This window comes from Malaclemys terrapin, chromosome 6 (genome assembly GCF_027887155.1).
Source record: "Malaclemys terrapin pileata isolate rMalTer1 chromosome 6, rMalTer1.hap1, whole genome shotgun sequence".
Lineage (NCBI taxonomy): Eukaryota > Metazoa > Chordata > Testudines > Emydidae > Malaclemys > Malaclemys terrapin.
This window is the reverse complement of record NC_071510.1, coordinates 41,886,101-41,904,693: the sequence shown is the minus strand read 5'-3', so window position 1 is coordinate 41,904,693 and position 18,593 is coordinate 41,886,101. Positions and strand designations below refer to the sequence as shown.

Sequence of the window (18,593 nt, the reverse complement as noted above, 5' to 3'; positions counted from 1 at the left end):
GGTGGAGAACCATCAGTCTTTAACCAGGCGATCCAATGTGTTGTCAGTGTGGAGCAAGGGATAGGCATCTTTAATAGTTGCATCATTCAGTCTCTGATAATCCTTACAGACCCACACACCTCCATGTTTCTTCTACACCAACATCACGGGAGCAGCCCACAGGCTCACAGAGGGCCTAATGAGCCCACTCTCCTCCATTTCTTGCGAGCCATTGCTTGAACTCCTGCTAAAAATGGATGGGGATCCTTCCACATGTTTGTTTGATAGGTCTGGCATTCCCAGAACTGATCTAATACTTTATTAACCCAGAGCATCCCAGATGGTGGGTCACCATGACTAAATATAATTGCATATTCTAACAAAACTTCCTGTACTGTTCACATCTGTTCAAGCTTCAGACTGTGTTGTTTAAACTTGAACTCAAGCCCTAACTTTTCTGCACCTCACTGGGCCTTTCTTCCTAGCCCTTTGTTGCCTTGTCCCGGTCCGGTTTCAGCTTCCTCACATCAGCTGGGTTCTTGGTTTTGTGATCTTCCTGCAGGACCAGCACGCCCCTCTCCAGTGTGCCAATCACCATACTCTGATAAACGACCAGTGGCTTTGTTGACACATTGGCTACCCACACCAGGATCTGCCACATCAGCTTCTACCAATCGAGTGTCCAGTGAGGAGCTCCAGCCTATTTGAAGGTTAGGGCTCAATCAGACTACCTTCATCATCTTGGCACCAACCCTTTGATCTGCCTGGGATAATCATCTCAATTTTAGAGGCTCCATCAGATTTTTTTCCACCACCGCTCCATGCACTTCCACATGGCCATCTGTAGTGAACAGGGAAAATCACCTTCCCAACAGAGAATGGGAACAGCTGGTGAAATTCACAGTAGTGTGGTATTTCTTCAGGAAGTCAGTCCCAATCAGGCATACTGAGTGCCATCTTTTACCAAGAGGAATTCACAAGTTAGTTGTAAAGCCTGGAGGTTGATGACTGTGTGCCACATTCCCAGAACTCGAAGCATTACTCTGTTATCCACCCTGACAGCTAATTCTCTCTCCTCTCAGTCGCAGTGGTATGTGCAATGGTTACCTGGGCATCGGAGTCTAGGAGAGATTGGCACTGTATTTCTCCGATTTCCCCTTCCAGATAGTATCCAGCCCTACTGCACCAGCAATCACCACCTTCTTCCTTGGAATTTTTTTCAGTAGCAATGTCCTGTGCTTCCTTGTGCTCCCGTACAAGAACATAAAGGGCACAGCAGCCACAATTCTCCCACAATTCCCTCTTACCACCTGTGGCAGCAAGTCGGAACTTAGACTGTGTCTGATCTCTGCTGCCAGCTGTCAAATATACCTCCCCCACTATTAAGGCTTACTCTACCAGAGCTCAAGCAACATCCTTGGCCTGTTTCAGAAATGTTCCAGTATCTGAACTCTGCCAGGCTGCTAGGTGGAGCAGTCTGCTCACATTTGTAAAGCACTGTGCACTGCACTTGGCTGGAGATCCAATACCAGATTCAGGAGAGCAGTACTCCCATCCTTGTTTGACTAATGCATCTGGTGCTCTTCATGCCTGCCATCCTGAAGAGGATGCTCTGTGTCAGCCATCTACAGTGGAATCCATGATGACACATACACAAAGAAAGAATGGTTAGTTAATCTATAGAAACCGTGTTTCTTTGAGATATTGTAGTCAGTGTGGGTCCCCCCAACCCATCCTTCTTCCCTGCATTAAGAGTCCTCAGAGAACATGGGCTTCAAAACAGGGGAACTTTTTTTTAATTACTCAATTTTCACGAGTCCAAAGTTTTCTTAAATGCTATGTGTCTGGTGGACTTTAAAACATTTATCTTTCCATGAGTAAGGAATATTGGTTTGAATACTGGATTCTGCAGTGCTTGTACAAAAACTGTATTGCTGTTTATGCTTACATATTTATTTTCACTTCTTAACACATTTTGGAAGTGTCTGTGTCATCAGTAATATGTAGGCTGTATGGTTTGTCAACATTATTCTTTAATGTCACAACGGAATTTCTACATGTATTATTATGCAACCCTGTTTTAGTGTAAGTTTTCTCTTATATAGTTATTCTTGTTGCAGATATATTTTATGTAATTATTCTCTATATAGAATATACATGGAGTGGATTTACCATAATTAACTTCTGGAGAAAAGCAAATACTTACCTGTAATTTTTGTTCTCTGATCAAACTGATCCTGGCCTTCTACCCTTTCTTTAGACTTTTATGCGTTTTCTTTAGTTAAAGAGAAATTTGATAGTTGGAAGCAATGACATTCTATTAGTCTATCCAACCTCAAGCCATGTGATCTGTTTCTCTTCCAATAGCTTAGAGAGTCTATGCTGGAGAAATCGCCACCTCTTGTGTGTTTGAGAATGTTGCTCTCTACCAGCAAGAATGGGGGACCTCTGTCTGTGTGGATCTGCTGGCTATACTTTGCATATGGTGGGGCTATGGAGGCTATTGCAGCCCATGAACTTCACTATTTCCTGTCCATATCTTGGGAATGAAGGATTCTGTTCATTGTACCTCCCAAGGAGCGCCCTGCATAAAACCTGTTTGTTCAGGCTTTATGCTGGGACATGGGACTCATGGGATTCATGCCAAAATGTAAAAGAAAGTTGTGATACAGTTGCTATGGGAGCCATAACTTTGAATTTCTTGACTCTTTTGCAGGTGAATTACCACCTGTGCACATTAACATAACATTTATATTAGACACATTAGAGAGTGTCTATAGTAATTGTAGAAAATTAGCTTTCCCCAGTATACTACTAGAACATCTTAAATGTAAATTTATATTTGTCGTCTTTATTTTCTATATCCTCTCATACCCTCTGGTGCATAAGGCACCCACTAGTTTCTGCCATTTATTTCAGTCTTGTGCTGGTCTATTCAGGCTTCTGGGTGTCACGTTAATGGATTTGGCTTCTTGCTCTGTTGTTCTGCATAATTTTTCTCTACGTCACCCTCTTTTTCTCTGTTCATGTTGTCTCCATATTATCATTTGATGTGGAAATTGTGTTGGTGGCATCCTTAAAGTGTGTCCTGAAAAGGTCCATCTTCCTCTTCATACCATGTTTAATGCTTCAGATTGGTCTGCTCTTCTTAGAATTTCTGATGTTGCAAGAAACTCCTCTTCCCAGTGAATTCTGAAAATCTTTTGCAGGCATTAACTTTGGAATGGGTTGATCTTCTTATCAATTTTTATTGTAGATTTCCATGACACTGCTTCATGAATGAAGACAGACATGATGCCAGTGCTAAAAATTCATATTTTGTGTTAGTGCCAATCATGCTACTTTTCCAAATCTTTTCAAATGTATGTAAGTTGTGCTGCTTTTGATATTCATTGCTTGATATATGGCATAGTGTCACCATCACTGCACATCTCAGGTAAAATAACTTACTTCTGGTGTTTCTTCGTTGTTTTCTCCATCTACTTTGATGGTTGCTTTTGGGGTGTTCGATGGCCATATATTTTTGTCATTCCCTTGCTGATGAACAAGCTAACTTGTTTTGTTGTCTGTGCCAAAAGCTGGGTCTTTTCTTCCATTAAATGATATGTTGACTAATCAGGACAATGTCATTGTCAAAAGCAAAGTCAAATTGTGCTTTATAATTTGTCCATAAAATTTGCTGCTTATCTTCTGTGGTTACTTTCCTTATGACATAGTCAGTGACCAATGCAAACAATAGTGGGGACATAATATAGCTTTGCCTTACTCCAGTTGTTGTCACTACAGAGCATTGATTGATTTTTGTCACCATCATTGACTACACTTTCAAGATTATCATATAGGTCTGCGATTTTAATCATTTTTGCCTGTATTCCCTCGTATGCCATAATTTTCCAAAGACTGTCTCTGTGTACACTGTCAGAAACCTTCTGGAAATTTATAAAATTTATCACAAGAGGGGCTTGCCATTCTACACTTTGTTCTGTAATATGTCTGAGAACAACAGTATGGGCTGCACATTATCTCAGTGGTCTAAAACCTGCTTGTTCTTCTATAAGTTGGAGATCTATATGTTTCTTAAAATGTTCCAGGATGATGTTGCACATGATTTTCCTAGACACTGAAAGTAATATAATTTCTCCCCAGTTATTGTAGTTGGTAAAGTCGCATTTCTTTGGCAATTTTACAATAAGGCCCCTCTTCCATTGGGCTGTTTCATAACTTTCTTTAAGCATCTCTCTGGTAATGTTATTCTCTCCAGCTATTTTCCCATTTTTAAGTTTACTGATGGCTTTTCTAACTTATTCAATTGTAATGTCTTCTAAATCAATATCAAGCTCTGGTGGTAGGTCTTCATTATGTATTTCTAATAGGTCACTTGGACTTGGTCTATTTAAAACATCCTGAAAATGTTCTGCTCATCTTTTCCTTTGTTCTTGTTCTGTACTTAAGAGTCTTTCCATTTGTATCTTTAATAGGGCCTCCAATACTGCTAGAGTTTCCTATTAGTGTTTGGTTGTTTTATACAAAGTAGTAAATTCATCTTTGGCTGGCATCTTCAGCCTCTTGACAGATTCTATCAATAAATGCCTTTTTATCTCTTCTAGCACTCCTTTTTATCTTTCTGTCTAGAGCTCTGTATTCTTCTTGCTACTTGCTTGTCTCTTCTTGTTTTAGCATTTGTAAGTTTTTGCTTTACACTTCTTTTTTCCACTGTTTCCCAAGTGCATCACTAGACCATCCATACCTTTTAAATTTCATTGCTGTTAAGACTGTCTTTGCACTTTCTAGATAGCATTCTCTGATATCTTCCCACATAGTATCAGTGTCTTTGTTTTCTTCAGTTTGACTCCATGAGAACACTGAACTGGTTCTTCAGTTCAAGCTGAAAAGCACTTTTGTGTCTGGATCTTCTAATTTTGCACTCTTGATTCATGGCCTTTTTTTTAACCTTCTTCATCTTCTTTAACTTGATCTTCAATTTAGTGATACATAGATTATGGACACTTCCCATGTCTGTTCCCCTGTATGCATGTACATCTGCCAGTGAGCTGCAAAACTTCCCTGAAATTCAGAAGCAATGTATCTGGTTCTTTGTAGTACCATTGGGGGAGTTCCATGTCACTTTATGGATTTCATTATGTGGGAAGGTAGTGTTGCTCCACTTATCACTAGGTGATTCACACTGCAACTTTCTACTAGTTGTTCACCATTTTGATTCATGTCCAAATCCCTGCCACACTTGCCCAGAACTTTATCCAACCAATTATTGTTACTTCCAACCTTTACATTAAAATCATGCATAGTCACTATGATATAATATTTGAGAACTTTGGTTAACACATCCTATAAAAAAATCATAAAAAGCAATTTTTTTCTTTTCCAGACTTTTCCTGGTTTGGTGCATAACATTGTATGACTGTTAATTTGAAGAATCTAGTCTGAAAACAAGTTCCAATAACTCCTTAATTTAATGATTCCCACTCACTTAGGGCCTGCTCAGTTTTTTTCAACTTTAGAATTTCTATGCCAGCTTCATGGCTATCATCTGCTTTCCTACAGTAGATTATGATCTTATTTGTTTCTCTGAAATATAATTTATTTGAACTTGTCCACCTACGGTCACTGATAACAAGGACATCAAGATGATATCTGTCCTTTTTTTTTCTTACTTTTTTTAGCAGCTTTAGTAGTTTCATATATTAGTCTGACATTCCAAAATCTGATTTTCATCACTGATCTGATTTTGACCCAAGGTGCTTTTCAGGATATAGGCATCCATCTGGCTTTGACCAATGCCTATCATATTCTTCCCATGAAGCTGATGTCTTTTTGGAGCCTGTGACACACAAATATGGCTGCTGGTGTTCATTTCTGTACTATATTTGTTTTATGTGATGGGGTTACCAGCTCCATGCACAATCCTAGGTCCACAGCTCCTTATTCATTATTTGGAACTATCCATATTTTTATTTACATCCACCATACTATATAGCTCAATGAAAAGTCCCTTCAGAAATGTTTATGTACTGTGTAAGGCTAACCTACATTTCAAAAATGTAAGTGTAACTTCTGACAAACATTTCTGCCTGCTCAGACTGGATAGTCCACAAAAAAGTCTGATGAGTAATTCTGAGTTTTATATTTATGCACCTTTATTTCTTATGTGGAATAGAACTACAGAAAAATTAATAGGATTGCAAAGAAAGTCATTTTCCTCATTTTAAACACAGAAGTATTGTGTACTACCCCTTTACGGTCACTGTAATATGTGCAAATATTTCTAATTTTTATATAAAGGTTCAAACAAAAAAAAAAAAGGGTAAGGCTCAACTTGAGTGCACATTCTCAAGTTCAGATTCTTAACCAGCTTCAAAACTGTCTAATTAGATGGCTGACTTTTTTTCTTCTTCTTCTTCTTTTTTTAAGTAAAACATGACATAACAGGAAGAAAATTCATTGCAGAGGAAAAAATATTTTTGAAGAAGACAATATAAGTAAACTCTAAAACTAAAAACAACCCCTGCATACAAACATAAATACAAGATGGTGATCACCTACTGAATTAGTAGTTCAAAGAAAATTCAGGGTCACGTAGAGTTAGGGTACTGGCTAAGGCATGATGGGATGGCAGGAGCACTAATTTATAGAAGTCAACAGATCAGAGTCTTGACATTTACATAAAACCTAATAATAGAGTCTGCTGGAAATAAATCACTCTCTCTGTGCGCATACACGCAGTCTAAACTTAAGGGAGAACAATAACAAGATTTACCCTTTCTGTATCAGTGCATTTATTCGTGATTATTATATACATTTTCCCAAAAAAGCATTACAGTAGAAATTGAAGAATTTTTTTTAAATAAGCGTAGTAACAGTATGTAGGTGCCCATAGTCAGTTGTTAGAAATTCAGCTGTGCAACTTTGAATTTATTTCAGTAATAGTATTACAGTAGTTCCTAGATTTACTGAATTCACAATTGGATATCTGCTTTCTGTTTTGACGTGCTACAAACTCAGTCATTCTGTAAAACAACATCTTTTTATCCCCTGAAGTTTTATTTCTACTAGTATTAATTTTTTTTGAAAAATTCTAGAGGAAAATGGTACATAAACAGTAAAATATAACAGGGCATGCACAGAACTGGCATGCCTGGTGATGCACAAGATTGAATGCTTCCAGCTCTCAAGAAGAGGTGTTATTAAAGAGTAGAACGCACATCCAGGAACTCCTTCCCCACCAAATATTTTTTCACGGTTTTTTTTTGTCTGTTTGTTTTCCGTATGATGTGCAGGCTTCTTAGATTGGTGGTGAATTCTCATGGCTGTTTTTAAACTTTTGAAATAATAATAATAATTAATAATTCCTAGTTCTTATGTAGCGCTTTTCATGTATAGATCTCAATAGACTTTACAAAGGAGGTTGGAATCATTTAAAAAACAATGTTAAAAGCTACTTTAGAAGCTCCACCCTCTCATGACAATAATAGTATAGCACCAGGATTTAAAAGCATTAAAAAATTTGAAAGTGAAGCTTCATAGCTTCTAAAGTGGCTCTGAACGACAAGGGAGAATCCCGAGGGAGTTCATGATGGCCACAGTGTAAAGGTAATTGAAACTAACAAGTTCTGGTCTGTGCTATTATCATGGCCTCATGTATTCTGTGATTCTGCCATTGTTTAAAAGCTAATAGATTGTAGAATCTAGAGAAGGATAAATTATCACTGAGCCGTTGCTCTGCTGATTTGTTAATAAATCAAATGTAAGTCTTTATTGTTTTTTTTTTTAAAAGAATAATGTACTGTCATGGCCTGTAATGCACTGCTCAGCAGCTGACCTGGGATCTATTTCTGGTTCCAGTCTCTTAGACTGTTTTGTTAATCAGAATGCTCAACCCCTTGAGAGGAAAGGGGAGCGTTCTGTCTTATCCACGTGGACTCTTCTGAATAATTATAGAGTACTGTTGACAAAGTGCATAGAAAGTCTTGCCCAGGCCTTGTTGTCCAGAAGGATAGTAATTTTGGATGCCCTTATGCTGTGGTGTCTGGTTTCATGGTTTAATGTAGGCAGCATACACTGTCATCCAATTAATTCACCCTTCTGGAGAAAGCTGGAGGGCAGGAGGCAGCAGCCGGATAGATCTGGCACAACTGGGACTAGGGTTGCCAACTTTCTAATTGCACAAAACTGAACACCCCTGCCCCACCCCCTTCCCTGCCCCTTCTCCGAGGCCCCGCCCCTTCCCCTGCTCCTTTTCCGGGGTCCCGCTCCCCACTCGCTCCATCTCCCCTCCCTCCGTTGCACACTCTATCCCACCCTCGCTCAGTTTCACTGGGCTGGGGCAGGGGTTTGGGGTGCGGGGGGGGGATGAGGGCTCTGGTTGGGGCAGGGATGAGGGGTTGGGGTATGAGAGGGAAGTTCGGGCTGGGGTAGAGGGTTGGAATGAGGGGGGTTATGGGCTCTGGATTGGGGGTGTGGACTCTGGATGGGGCCAGAAATGAGATGTTAAGGGTGTAGGACAGAGCTTTGGGCTGGGGCAGGGTTGGGGTGCAGGGGGGGTGCGGGCTCTGGGGTGGGACTGGGGATGAGGTGTTTGGTGTGCAGGAGGGGGCTCCGGGCTGGGGCCGAGGGGTTTGGAGTGCGGAGAGGGGTGTGGGCTCTGGCTGGGGGTTGGGGCTGAGGGGTTTCAGGTGCAGCAGGGGGCTCAGGACTGGGACAGGGGTTTGGGGTGCTGGAGGGGCTGCGGGGTCCCAGCATCGCTTACCGCTGCTCCCAGGAAGTGGCTGCCAGCTCCCTGCGGCCCCTAGGTGCATGGGTGGCCAGGGAGGTGCCGCATGCTGCCCTTGCGCCTGCAGGCGCCACCCCCGCAGCTCCCAATGGGAGCCAGTGCTTGGGGCGGGGGCAGGGTGCAGAGCTCTCCTGGCCGCCCATGTGCCTAGAGGCCGCAGGGGCCTGGTGGCTGCTTCTGGGAGCCACACGGAGCCAGGGCAGGTAGGGAGCCCCTGCTGCACCACCGACTGGACTTTTAACGGCCTGGTCAGCAGTGCCAACCGGAGCCGCCAGGGTCCCTTTTCACCTGTGCGTTCCGGTCAAAAATCAGACGCCTGGCAATCCTAGTAAGGACACAGAGAACGAAAAATATGAGGTGCACAGCTGCAGGGAAATGGTGAATTCTGTGACAAAAAAGCTGAATTCCATGGCAACTTGGGAAAATGCCAAATTGCTCAGCCACAGAATTTCAAAGTGGCTCTGATTAAGATGATTGGGGCAGGTCACACTTCCCAGAGCTACTGCTTCATGTTCTCTGCAGATGCAGACAGATGACACTGCATTGGGTTTAAACTCAATTCACATTTTTGAGATTTTCTTTGCAATAATAACGTCTAGAAACGCAATTGAAAATCAGATTCTGGGACACAATCCTTCAACAAAGCGGTGAATTCTGCAGCAAATTCTATGGACAAAAATTAAAATTTCCAAATACACAGGGCCCTGTCTATGCTGAGGATCTGAAAGGTCAGAGTTCAAGCCCACCTGATGATCCATATGGGGGGGAAATACTTATTTCAATACTTAGTCATGGAAGTCAATTACTCAATGCTTAGACATTGCAAAATGTTATTGTCAGTGGGGGCATGGGTTGTGCACTAGTCTTATTTAATTTGATTGCAACTATTGTATACTCATTTCCACAGTGATAATATCGCACTCACCCAATAAAGAAGACAAATAAATACCTTTTTTTTTTCTTTTCCTAAAGCCGAACAACAACTTACCCTTACACAGAAACCCAGATGTATAGCCAAAACACCGGGGGGAATTACTTTGATACGCAAGGAGGTTCTGCACAAGTGACAACAGTGGTCTCATCTCATAGTATGGTGGGCTCTGGAGGGATTCAAATGGGTGTCACAGGAGGACAACTCATTAGCAGCTCTGGAGGGACCTATCTGATTGGCAATTCAATGGAAAATTCTGCTCATTCAGTGACTCATACAATGCGGGCCTCCCCAGCTACAGTAAGTATTCAGAACTACATGAATTTTTAGAGCAAGTTTCCTGGTCCCTGTTGTGCTCTCTTATGATTATGTATGTTTCCTGTAACCGAAATAATGTGTTTGAAAAAATAAGTAATTTTGGCCCCCATCTTGCAAATACTTATAAATACTCTTAAATTTGTGCATATGAAGAACTCCATTTAGTTCATTGGGCTGTTCATGTGCATAAAGTTGTGTGCATGCTTGAGTATTTGCAGGATCAGGTCCTTAAATTGTTGGACATGTGTTTTCCTACTTTCTGAAAAAGAAACAAAACATTACCTTGCTAGGACCACTTTGTTTATATAATTGAATTTTATAACTAATATCTTAACCCTACAGATATATGTAACTTCTTTGCATTCATTGCATTTTTTAAATCCAGTTTCGGTATTTATTTTGTATCAGATCTCAAAATAGTCACCACTAGTTCTGAATAGTTCCATTATATTAACTTTTAGTATTGTTCTGCTTGTTGTTAATTATTTATTATTATTTCTGGTAATTCCCAATTATTATTTAATATTTCTGGTAACTCCCAAAGACCCCAATCCCATGAGGATCAGAGCCTCATTGTACTAGGTGTATTAAATATAGCTGTCAAGAAGCATTCTGTGACCGCAGTGATGGGCAACCTTAACATATATAGACAAACAACAAGGCAAACATGTTCCTTTCCTTTAAGAACTTAATTCTAATTAAGAAAAATTGGTTTATATTTACTGTATCCTTGCTGAGTAGCCCTAGTGTACATTTTTTACCTACTCCTTGAGGATATTTTGCCCTGATTATGGACATTAGAAATTAAAGGACAAGAGAAATTATGAAAAATGAAGTAGAAAGAGCAAACTGAAAAATGTCCTAAGGAGAAGAATAGCGAGATGGAGTATGACTAAATAGTATTTATATATTAGTACAAAAAGTTACTAAAACATTAAGATATTTTAGTTTTGGAGATAGAGGAAATCAGTAAAAATCAACTAATATGTCAACATTTGAAGCTGTATGCATATGAAATGCTGAGCCCATTACTGTGGCATCAGATAATGCAAATGATCTTGTAAAATAACAATTGCATTAATATAATCAAGGACTACATGCAATCTGGATTATTAAAAGTAAAAGGTGTTATTTCCCCCTAACATTGAAACTGCCATCTCTATATGGTATTGTGAATTCTTTTGTTGAGAACTGTTATGAATGAAAAGAAAAAACATAAAGAACTGTGAATCATAGCCTAAGTCATGTTATATTGGAAAATTAAGAGAACAGAGATTCAGCCTGCAGCAGGAGTTTTGTGTATGATTTTGTGATCACTAAAGGAAAGGAATTATATGTTGCAGCACTTAGAGTATTTTAATTTTAAAAGATGGTTCTTAAAGAAGTGTCACTGATAAATCAGATTTATTTAATTAAAAAGCCTCTGATCATATATTTTCTCTTTTCATGGCTTTTATATAGAACATTTTGCATTAGTTCCTTCTATAGCCCAATTCAATAAAATTGAAGAAATTCTGCATCATTGTTTTTACAGCCAGTTTAGTATGAGCCCTAGGATTACAAAATAGGGGCAGAACTAGAGTAGTTTCCTGTAGGCAAAAGTGAAGAGGGGGGTCTTCTCCACTGAAGTAAATTTGACAAGAGATGTTTCTAGAAAAAAAAATTAAATGGCAAATATTTTCTTGTGTTCTCTTAGCTATTATTAATGGCTTTACGTTTGAATAAGAACGTCCCCTCTTTACAACTCACTGGCAAGAAAGCTTCCTGATCATACCAGTACGGATATAATCTTGTGTTTAACAGGATGATGCCATTCTGTTGCCATATAAAATAACATGTAATAAATTCAGCAGTCTGAAGTGACAGCAGAAAAAAATAAGTGGAAAAGATGAGCTCAGTAGGGACAAACTGTTGATTAAATGTAAATAGAAAACATAATTGAAAAAAAATATTTAAGAAACATGTGAAGAATACTGGACTTGCATTGAAAATTTTGACTAGTCTGAAAGTCCCATGTTAAATTTTGCAACTGAAAACCATATTCGAATTTTTTTCCAAATATGGAGAAGCATGTCTCGATATTTACAAAGGATTTTATAATACACCTCTACCCCGATATAACACGAATTTGGATATAACGCGGTAAAGCAGCGCTCCGGGGGGGTGGGGCTTGCGTGCTCCAGCGGATCAAAGCAAGTTCGATATAACGCGGTTTCACCTATAACGCGGTAAGATTTTTTGGACAGCGTTATATCGGGGTAGAGGTGTATAATCTACAATTCAACAATTGCATCTTTTAAGAGCATAGACCGTTTAAAATGTGTTTTTTCCAGCAATTATATTTTTTAATACATTAAGACAAACAATATTTTTTCTATGTTTTGTGATCATTTTGAACAGAAATAATTGGCTTGCAAAATAAAATACATTGTTAAGGTAAATATCTATCTCCTGGCTCTATGTTTTTTGCTGGGCGGCAGTCAGGCGGCCTTCGGCAGCACGCCTGCGGGCGGTCCGCTGGCCACGCAGATTCGGCGGCGTTTCTGCGGGTGATCTGCCTGTCCCACGCCTTCGGCATACCCACCGCCGAAGCCGCGGGACCGCCGAAGGCTGCCTGACTGCCGCCCTCACGGCGACCAGCACACCACCCCCCGCAGCTTCCCGCCCCAGGCACGTACTTGGTGCCTGGAGCCGCCCATGTCCATGCCCCTGCTTTTGCTTCATGTGTTTAAAAAAAGTTATCTTAAGCATATGGTATGTTCCGTGTACATTACTATAGCAGGTTTGTTTTAGGAGTGCAGAAAAACAAGTACAATTAATCATTTACATTTGTAAAATTGCTCTTTTATCACTACAATAATATTTCTCCTCTTACTTCCCCCATGTTCAGAAGATATCTTGTATTTGTTTGAGTGTCTGTTAAGGAAACTGAATAAATTGCAAATGCATTTCTTGCTGCTAAAATGTTAAGCAGGAAATTGCAAAATGGTGTTGTTTTTTTTTATTACATTGGGCACTTGGTATATATATGGGTTCAACTGATTATACACAAGGGTTTGACTGAAATGTAAAAGGTTCAGCTCAAACTGTTAATTGATCTGAAATACCTACTGAGTTTTAATTTTACTTGGAAGCTAAGAATATACCAGCCAATCTTTAGCAATAAAGTACAGTGTTTTTATATGCATTGCCGACTCAAGCTCAGATAGCTAGAACTCATTTCACTTGTGACCCTCATCTTAATTGCATCATCATAACGCTTTTCTATACTTGTCTAAAGAATTCTTTTGAGCGATCTAAATAATGTGTATCAAAGCTGTTTGTCATTGTGATAAATGTGCAGCAAAGTTTTTCAAGCCTTTTGAATCAATTTATATAATTTTCACATGGAGACAAAGGAAACAAAAGCAAATGAAACTTTGCTTACTGCCATTTGTGTGCGCTTATCATAACCTCTATCACTTTGGTCATATCGGTATCTAATACTGTTTTGTTACTTGCACTAAGCAACTTTATTTTGCTGTCATTCATCCCCATTCATCAAATCACAAAGCTTCTGTAGTAATTAACAGATTAGTTTTATGAATAAAATTTTAGCTAGTCCTGATTTTTAAAAAAAGATTAGATAGATTAGTTTTGGTGTCATAATATGACATTAAAGGGATGCTGTCAAGTTAAAAGTCAATTTAAAAATAAATAACCTGTGTTACTAACAGTACCTTAGATTATTAAAAGTTTGAAAAAAATCTAAAAAAATTCATTTTATTTTTCTTCAGATTTGCTATTTGTTTACTTATTGCGCTCTTCAACAAAAATAGACTAGTGATTGACAGTTTTTCTTTTATTTTTGTTCACTTTCCCATTATGGTTCTCATGTATCAGCATAATCATGGCAAATCCCAAAGGGATGTAGCCTTCTTGCAGATCTCGCTAAGTCATTAAGATGATCTGGCTGGACGTTGAGTTTATGTTCATCATTGGCGATCATATCACGCCATCAAAGCTTTTGGCAACCATGTGATCACCAGCTGTCTAGTGGCATTCCTTGGTACACACACTTCGTTGGTTTTCTCCTGTAATGTTTGAGGTCTATTTAAATAAAATAAAATCATATTTTGTTTTGAATCATGAAAATATATTCATATATGCTTTTGTAAAACTTTTACAAAACATAAATATTGAGCCCACAATACTTGACGGTGCCCTTCTCAGGTTACAGCAGGAATTCTGTTAATTTTTTGATTAGCTAGAAAATATTAGGAATTGTGAACTTTTCAGAAACTCTCTAGCATACACACACTTGAGGGATACATTGGCATGCATAAAGAAAGTTTGTTAGAATTCATGTTACTCATTACATTTCCTCCATTAGCATTGCTTATTTCCATCAAACACTTAGATATTCTGTTTAGTTGTAATAATTTGCATTTTCCTCGTTATTAAGAATAGTTTATTATACTAAAAAGCTTATGGCAGCCAGACCAGAGATGCAGCAATAGTGTGTGATGCTGATATGAGGGTAGGCCAAGTTCAGTTGAGATTAATAAACATTGTAAAATTGGTACATTTGGTTTGAGTGTTTAGACAGGTCAAAAAAAGACTCCAGTTGCATTGTTGCAGAACTCTCTTCTCCTTACTGATAGATTGTTATACTGGTATTTACAATGATATTGAAGAAGGCTGCATGTTCCATCTAAGTGGTGGATGAATGAGATAGGAGTTGCTGAGGGCTGCAGAGGTTTAGTAAGACAAGAAAGTAATAGGAATATCAACAACCGTCTAAATGATATAACCTGAGTCTCCAGACAGTCTGCCCATACTCAAATACATATGCACTGTCCCTGTGATAAGAGAATTATTTTACAAATATTTTTCTGATGTCAAAACTTAAAACAATTTATTTAGCTACTTAATAGTAAGTGTGTTGCAATGCCTGTTAGCCAATGAGAGGCTCCTGTTTGTCAGTCCTGCTGCTTCTAACAAGTTTCAGGATTGATCAGCAAGCAATGTGGTGCCATGCATAAAAGGCATCACCAAGCACAAGGAGTCTTCTACTCACACTGCTGGAACATTTTTCATAGTGTAGAGAGCCTTTAGTCCAAATCAGAAAGCACATAAAATTAAAACAAAGCAAATAACTAAAAATATTTTGAATCCACATACTTATTATTTATTGTTTCTGGAACCAGTGCTAGGCACTCTCCAAACATAAAAGGAGGCATGGTTCATATCTGAAAGAACTTATGCTCCTTATTTAAAAAACAAAACAAAAACTCACCAGCTAGGCATATGAGGATAGGAGAAAGGGTAATAACAAACAAAGAAGGTGGCCCAATGGTAGTAATACATAGTGTTAATGGCACAATTAGAATTATTTTTAAAAATATATAAACTTATAAACTGTCATAGTTTTATTTTAGTCTGGGGTGGTTGTGTTTTGGGGGATGATTGGGGAATCACTTTTAATGTATCCAAATAATTCAGCCATTCCTAGGTGAAACACCTTTTTTTGTTTTTGTTGGCAGTTTATAGCTGTACACACTAGGGTAAGGCAAACTAATTCACATAAAATATTCTGCCACAACTTTTTTGGAGTGGTTTTTATAGCTTGAACTGAACTTCTTTCCTTTCTCACTTCTGATTTCCCTAAGGGAGTGAATCCAGCAGGGCTTACATACTGGGAGATAATGACAGGGGAGGACTCCTGCCTCATACTGAGAAAGCAGGACAATCAGCGAGTTATCTTCAGTGCCTATACAAAAATGCAAGAAGCCTGGGAAACAAGCAGGGAGAACTGGAAGTCCTGGCACAGTCAAGGAATTATGATGTGATTGGAATAACAGAGACTTGGTGGGATAACTCCCATGACTGGAGTTCTGTCATGGATGGATATAAACTGTTCAGGAAGGACAGGCAGGGCAGAAAAGGTGGGGGAAGTTGCATTGTATGTAAGAGAGCAGTATGACTGCTCAGAGCTCCGGTATGAAACTGCAGAAAAACCTGAGTCTCTAAATTAAGTTTAGAAGTGTGAGCAAAAAGGGTGATGTTGTGGTGGGAGTCTGCTATAGAGCACCAGACTGGGGGGATGAGGTGAACGAGGCTTTCTTCTGGCAACTAATAGAAGTACTAGATCACAAGCCCTGGTTCTCATGGGAGACTTCAGTAACCCTGATATCTACTGGGAGAGCAATATAGCGGTGCGCAGACAATCCAGGAAGTTTTTAGAAAGTGTAAGGGACAATTTCCTTTTGCAAGTGCTGGAGGAACCAACTAGGGGCAGAGCTCTTCTTGACCTGCTGCTCACAAACAGGGAAGAATTAGTAGGGGAAGCAAAAGTAGATGGGAACCTGGGAGGCAGTGACCATGAGATGGTCAAGTTCATGATCCTGACATAAGGAAGAAAGGAGAGCAGCAGAATACGGACCCTGGACTTCAGAAAAGCAGACTTTGACTCCCTCAGGGAACTGATGGGCAGCATCCCCTGGGAGAATAACATGAGGGAGAAAGGATTCCAGGAGAGCTGGCTGTATTTTAAAGAATCCTTATTGAGGTTGCAGGAACAAACCATCCCGATGTGTAGAAAGAATAGTAAATATGGCAGGCGACCAGGTTGGCTTAACAGTGAAATCCTTGCTAATCTTAAACACAAAAAAGAAGCTTACAAGAAGTGGAAGATTGGACAAATGACCAGGGAGGAGTATAAAAATATTGCTCAGGCATGCAGGAGTGAAATCAGGAAGGCCAAATCACACTTGGAGTTGCAGCTAGCAAGTAGGGTGACCAGATGTCCCGATTTTATAGGGACAGTCCCGATTTTTGGGGCTTTTTCCTATGTAGGCGCCTATTACCCCCCACCCCCATCCCGATTTTTCTCATTTGCTCTCTGGTCACCCTACTAGCAAGAGATGTCAAGAGTAACAAGAAGGGGTCCTTCAGGTATGATAGCAACAAGAAGGTGGCCAAGGAAAGTGTGGACCCCTTACTGAATGAGGGAGGCAACCTAGTGACAGAGGATGTGGAAAAAGCTAATGTACTCAGTGCTTTTTTTGCCTCTGTCTTCACGAACAAGGTCAGCTCCCAGACTGCTGCACTGGGCAGCACAGCATGGGGAGGAGGTAACCAGCCCTCTGTGGAGAAAGAAGTGATTCAGGATTACTGTATTTAGAAAAGCTGGATGAGCACAAGTCCATGAGGCCGGATGCGCTGCATCCAAGGGTGCTAAAGGAGTTGGCGGATGTGATTGCAGAGCCATTGGCCATTATCTTTGAAAACTTATGGCGCTCGGGAGAGGTCCTGGATGACTGGAAAAAGGCTAATGTAGTGCCCATCTTTAAAAAAGGGAAGGAGGAGGATCTGGGGAACTACAGGCCAGTCAGCCTCACCTCAGTCCCTGGAAAAATCATGGAGCAGGTCCTCAAGGAATCAATTCTGAAGCACTTAGAGGAGAGGAAAGTGATCAGGAACAATCAGCATGGATTCACCAAGGGCAAATCATGCCTAATTAACCTAATTGCCTTCTATGACGAGATAACTGGCTCTGAGGATGAGGGGAAAGCAGTGGACGTGTTATTCCTTGACTTTAGCAAAGCTTTTGATACGGTCTCCCACAGCATTCTTGCCGGCAAGTTAAAGTAGTATGGGCTGGATGAATAGACTATAAGATGGATAGAAAGCTGGCTAGATTGTCAGGCTCAACGGGTAGTGATCAATGGCTGCATGTCTAGTTGGCAGCCGGTATCAAGCAGAGTGCCCCAGGGGTCAGTCCTGGGGCCGGTTTTGTTCAATATCTTCATTAATGATCTAGAGGATGGCGTGAACTGCACCATCAGCAAGTTTGCAGATGACACTAAACTGGGAGGAGAGTAGGGATAGGATACAGAGGGACCTAGACAAATTAGAGGATTGGGCCAAAAGAAATCTGAAATTTTGGGCCCCACACTACAAGAAGGATGTGGAAAAATTGGAAAGAGTCCAGCGGAGGGCAGCAAAACTGATTAGTGGACTTGAGCACATGACTTATGAGGAGAGGCTGAGGGAACTGGGATTGTTTAGTCTGCAGGAGAGAAGAATGAGGGGGGATTTGATAGCTGCTTTCAACTACCTGAAAGGGGGTTCCAAAGAGGATGGATCTAGACTGTTCTCAGTGGTACCAGATGACAGAACAAGGAATAATGGTCTCAAGTTGCAGTGCGGGAGGTTTAGGTTGGATATTAGGAAAAACTTTTTCACTAGGAGGGTGGTGAAGCACTGGAATGGGTTACCTAGGGAGGTGGTGGAATCTCCTTCCTTAGAGGTTTTTAAGGTCAGGCTTGACAAAGCCCCAGCTGGGATGATTTAGTTGGGAATTGGTCCTGCTTTGAGCAGGGGGTTGAACTAGATTACCTCCTGATATTCTATGATTCTATGACATTTCCATTTGGGATTGAGGCATGCACAGAGCCAGATCTACAAGTCCCTGTGAGAGCTTGAAGATTTGTGTTTCTGAGTGTAGTGTACTCTTAGATATATTAGCCACAAACTGTGAAAAAGCCAACAGCAGTGAAACCCAATGGAGAGTTTAGAGTCTTTCTGCAGAAG

At 40.1% G+C, this 18,593-nt stretch overlaps 1 protein-coding gene across 4 annotated transcripts in view; it reads left to right on the top strand.

The window, feature by feature from the left end:
• RFX3 (regulatory factor X3) overlaps window positions 1-18,593 on the top strand; it is a 230,499-nt gene that overhangs the window by 136,560 nt on the left and 75,346 nt on the right. For 3 of the 4 annotated variants that reach the window (XR_008445484.1, XM_054032733.1, XM_054032732.1), the window contains exon 4: window positions 9,740-9,998. The exons of the other annotated variant lie outside the window; for it this stretch is intronic. Coding sequence is in view for 2 of the 3 variants with exons in the window: in XM_054032733.1 (XP_053888708.1) it covers window positions 9,740-9,998 (259 nt within the window). In the remaining variant the exon portion in view is untranslated. The remainder of the gene's footprint in view (window positions 1-9,739; window positions 9,999-18,593) is intronic. 4 annotated transcript variants of the gene reach the window in all.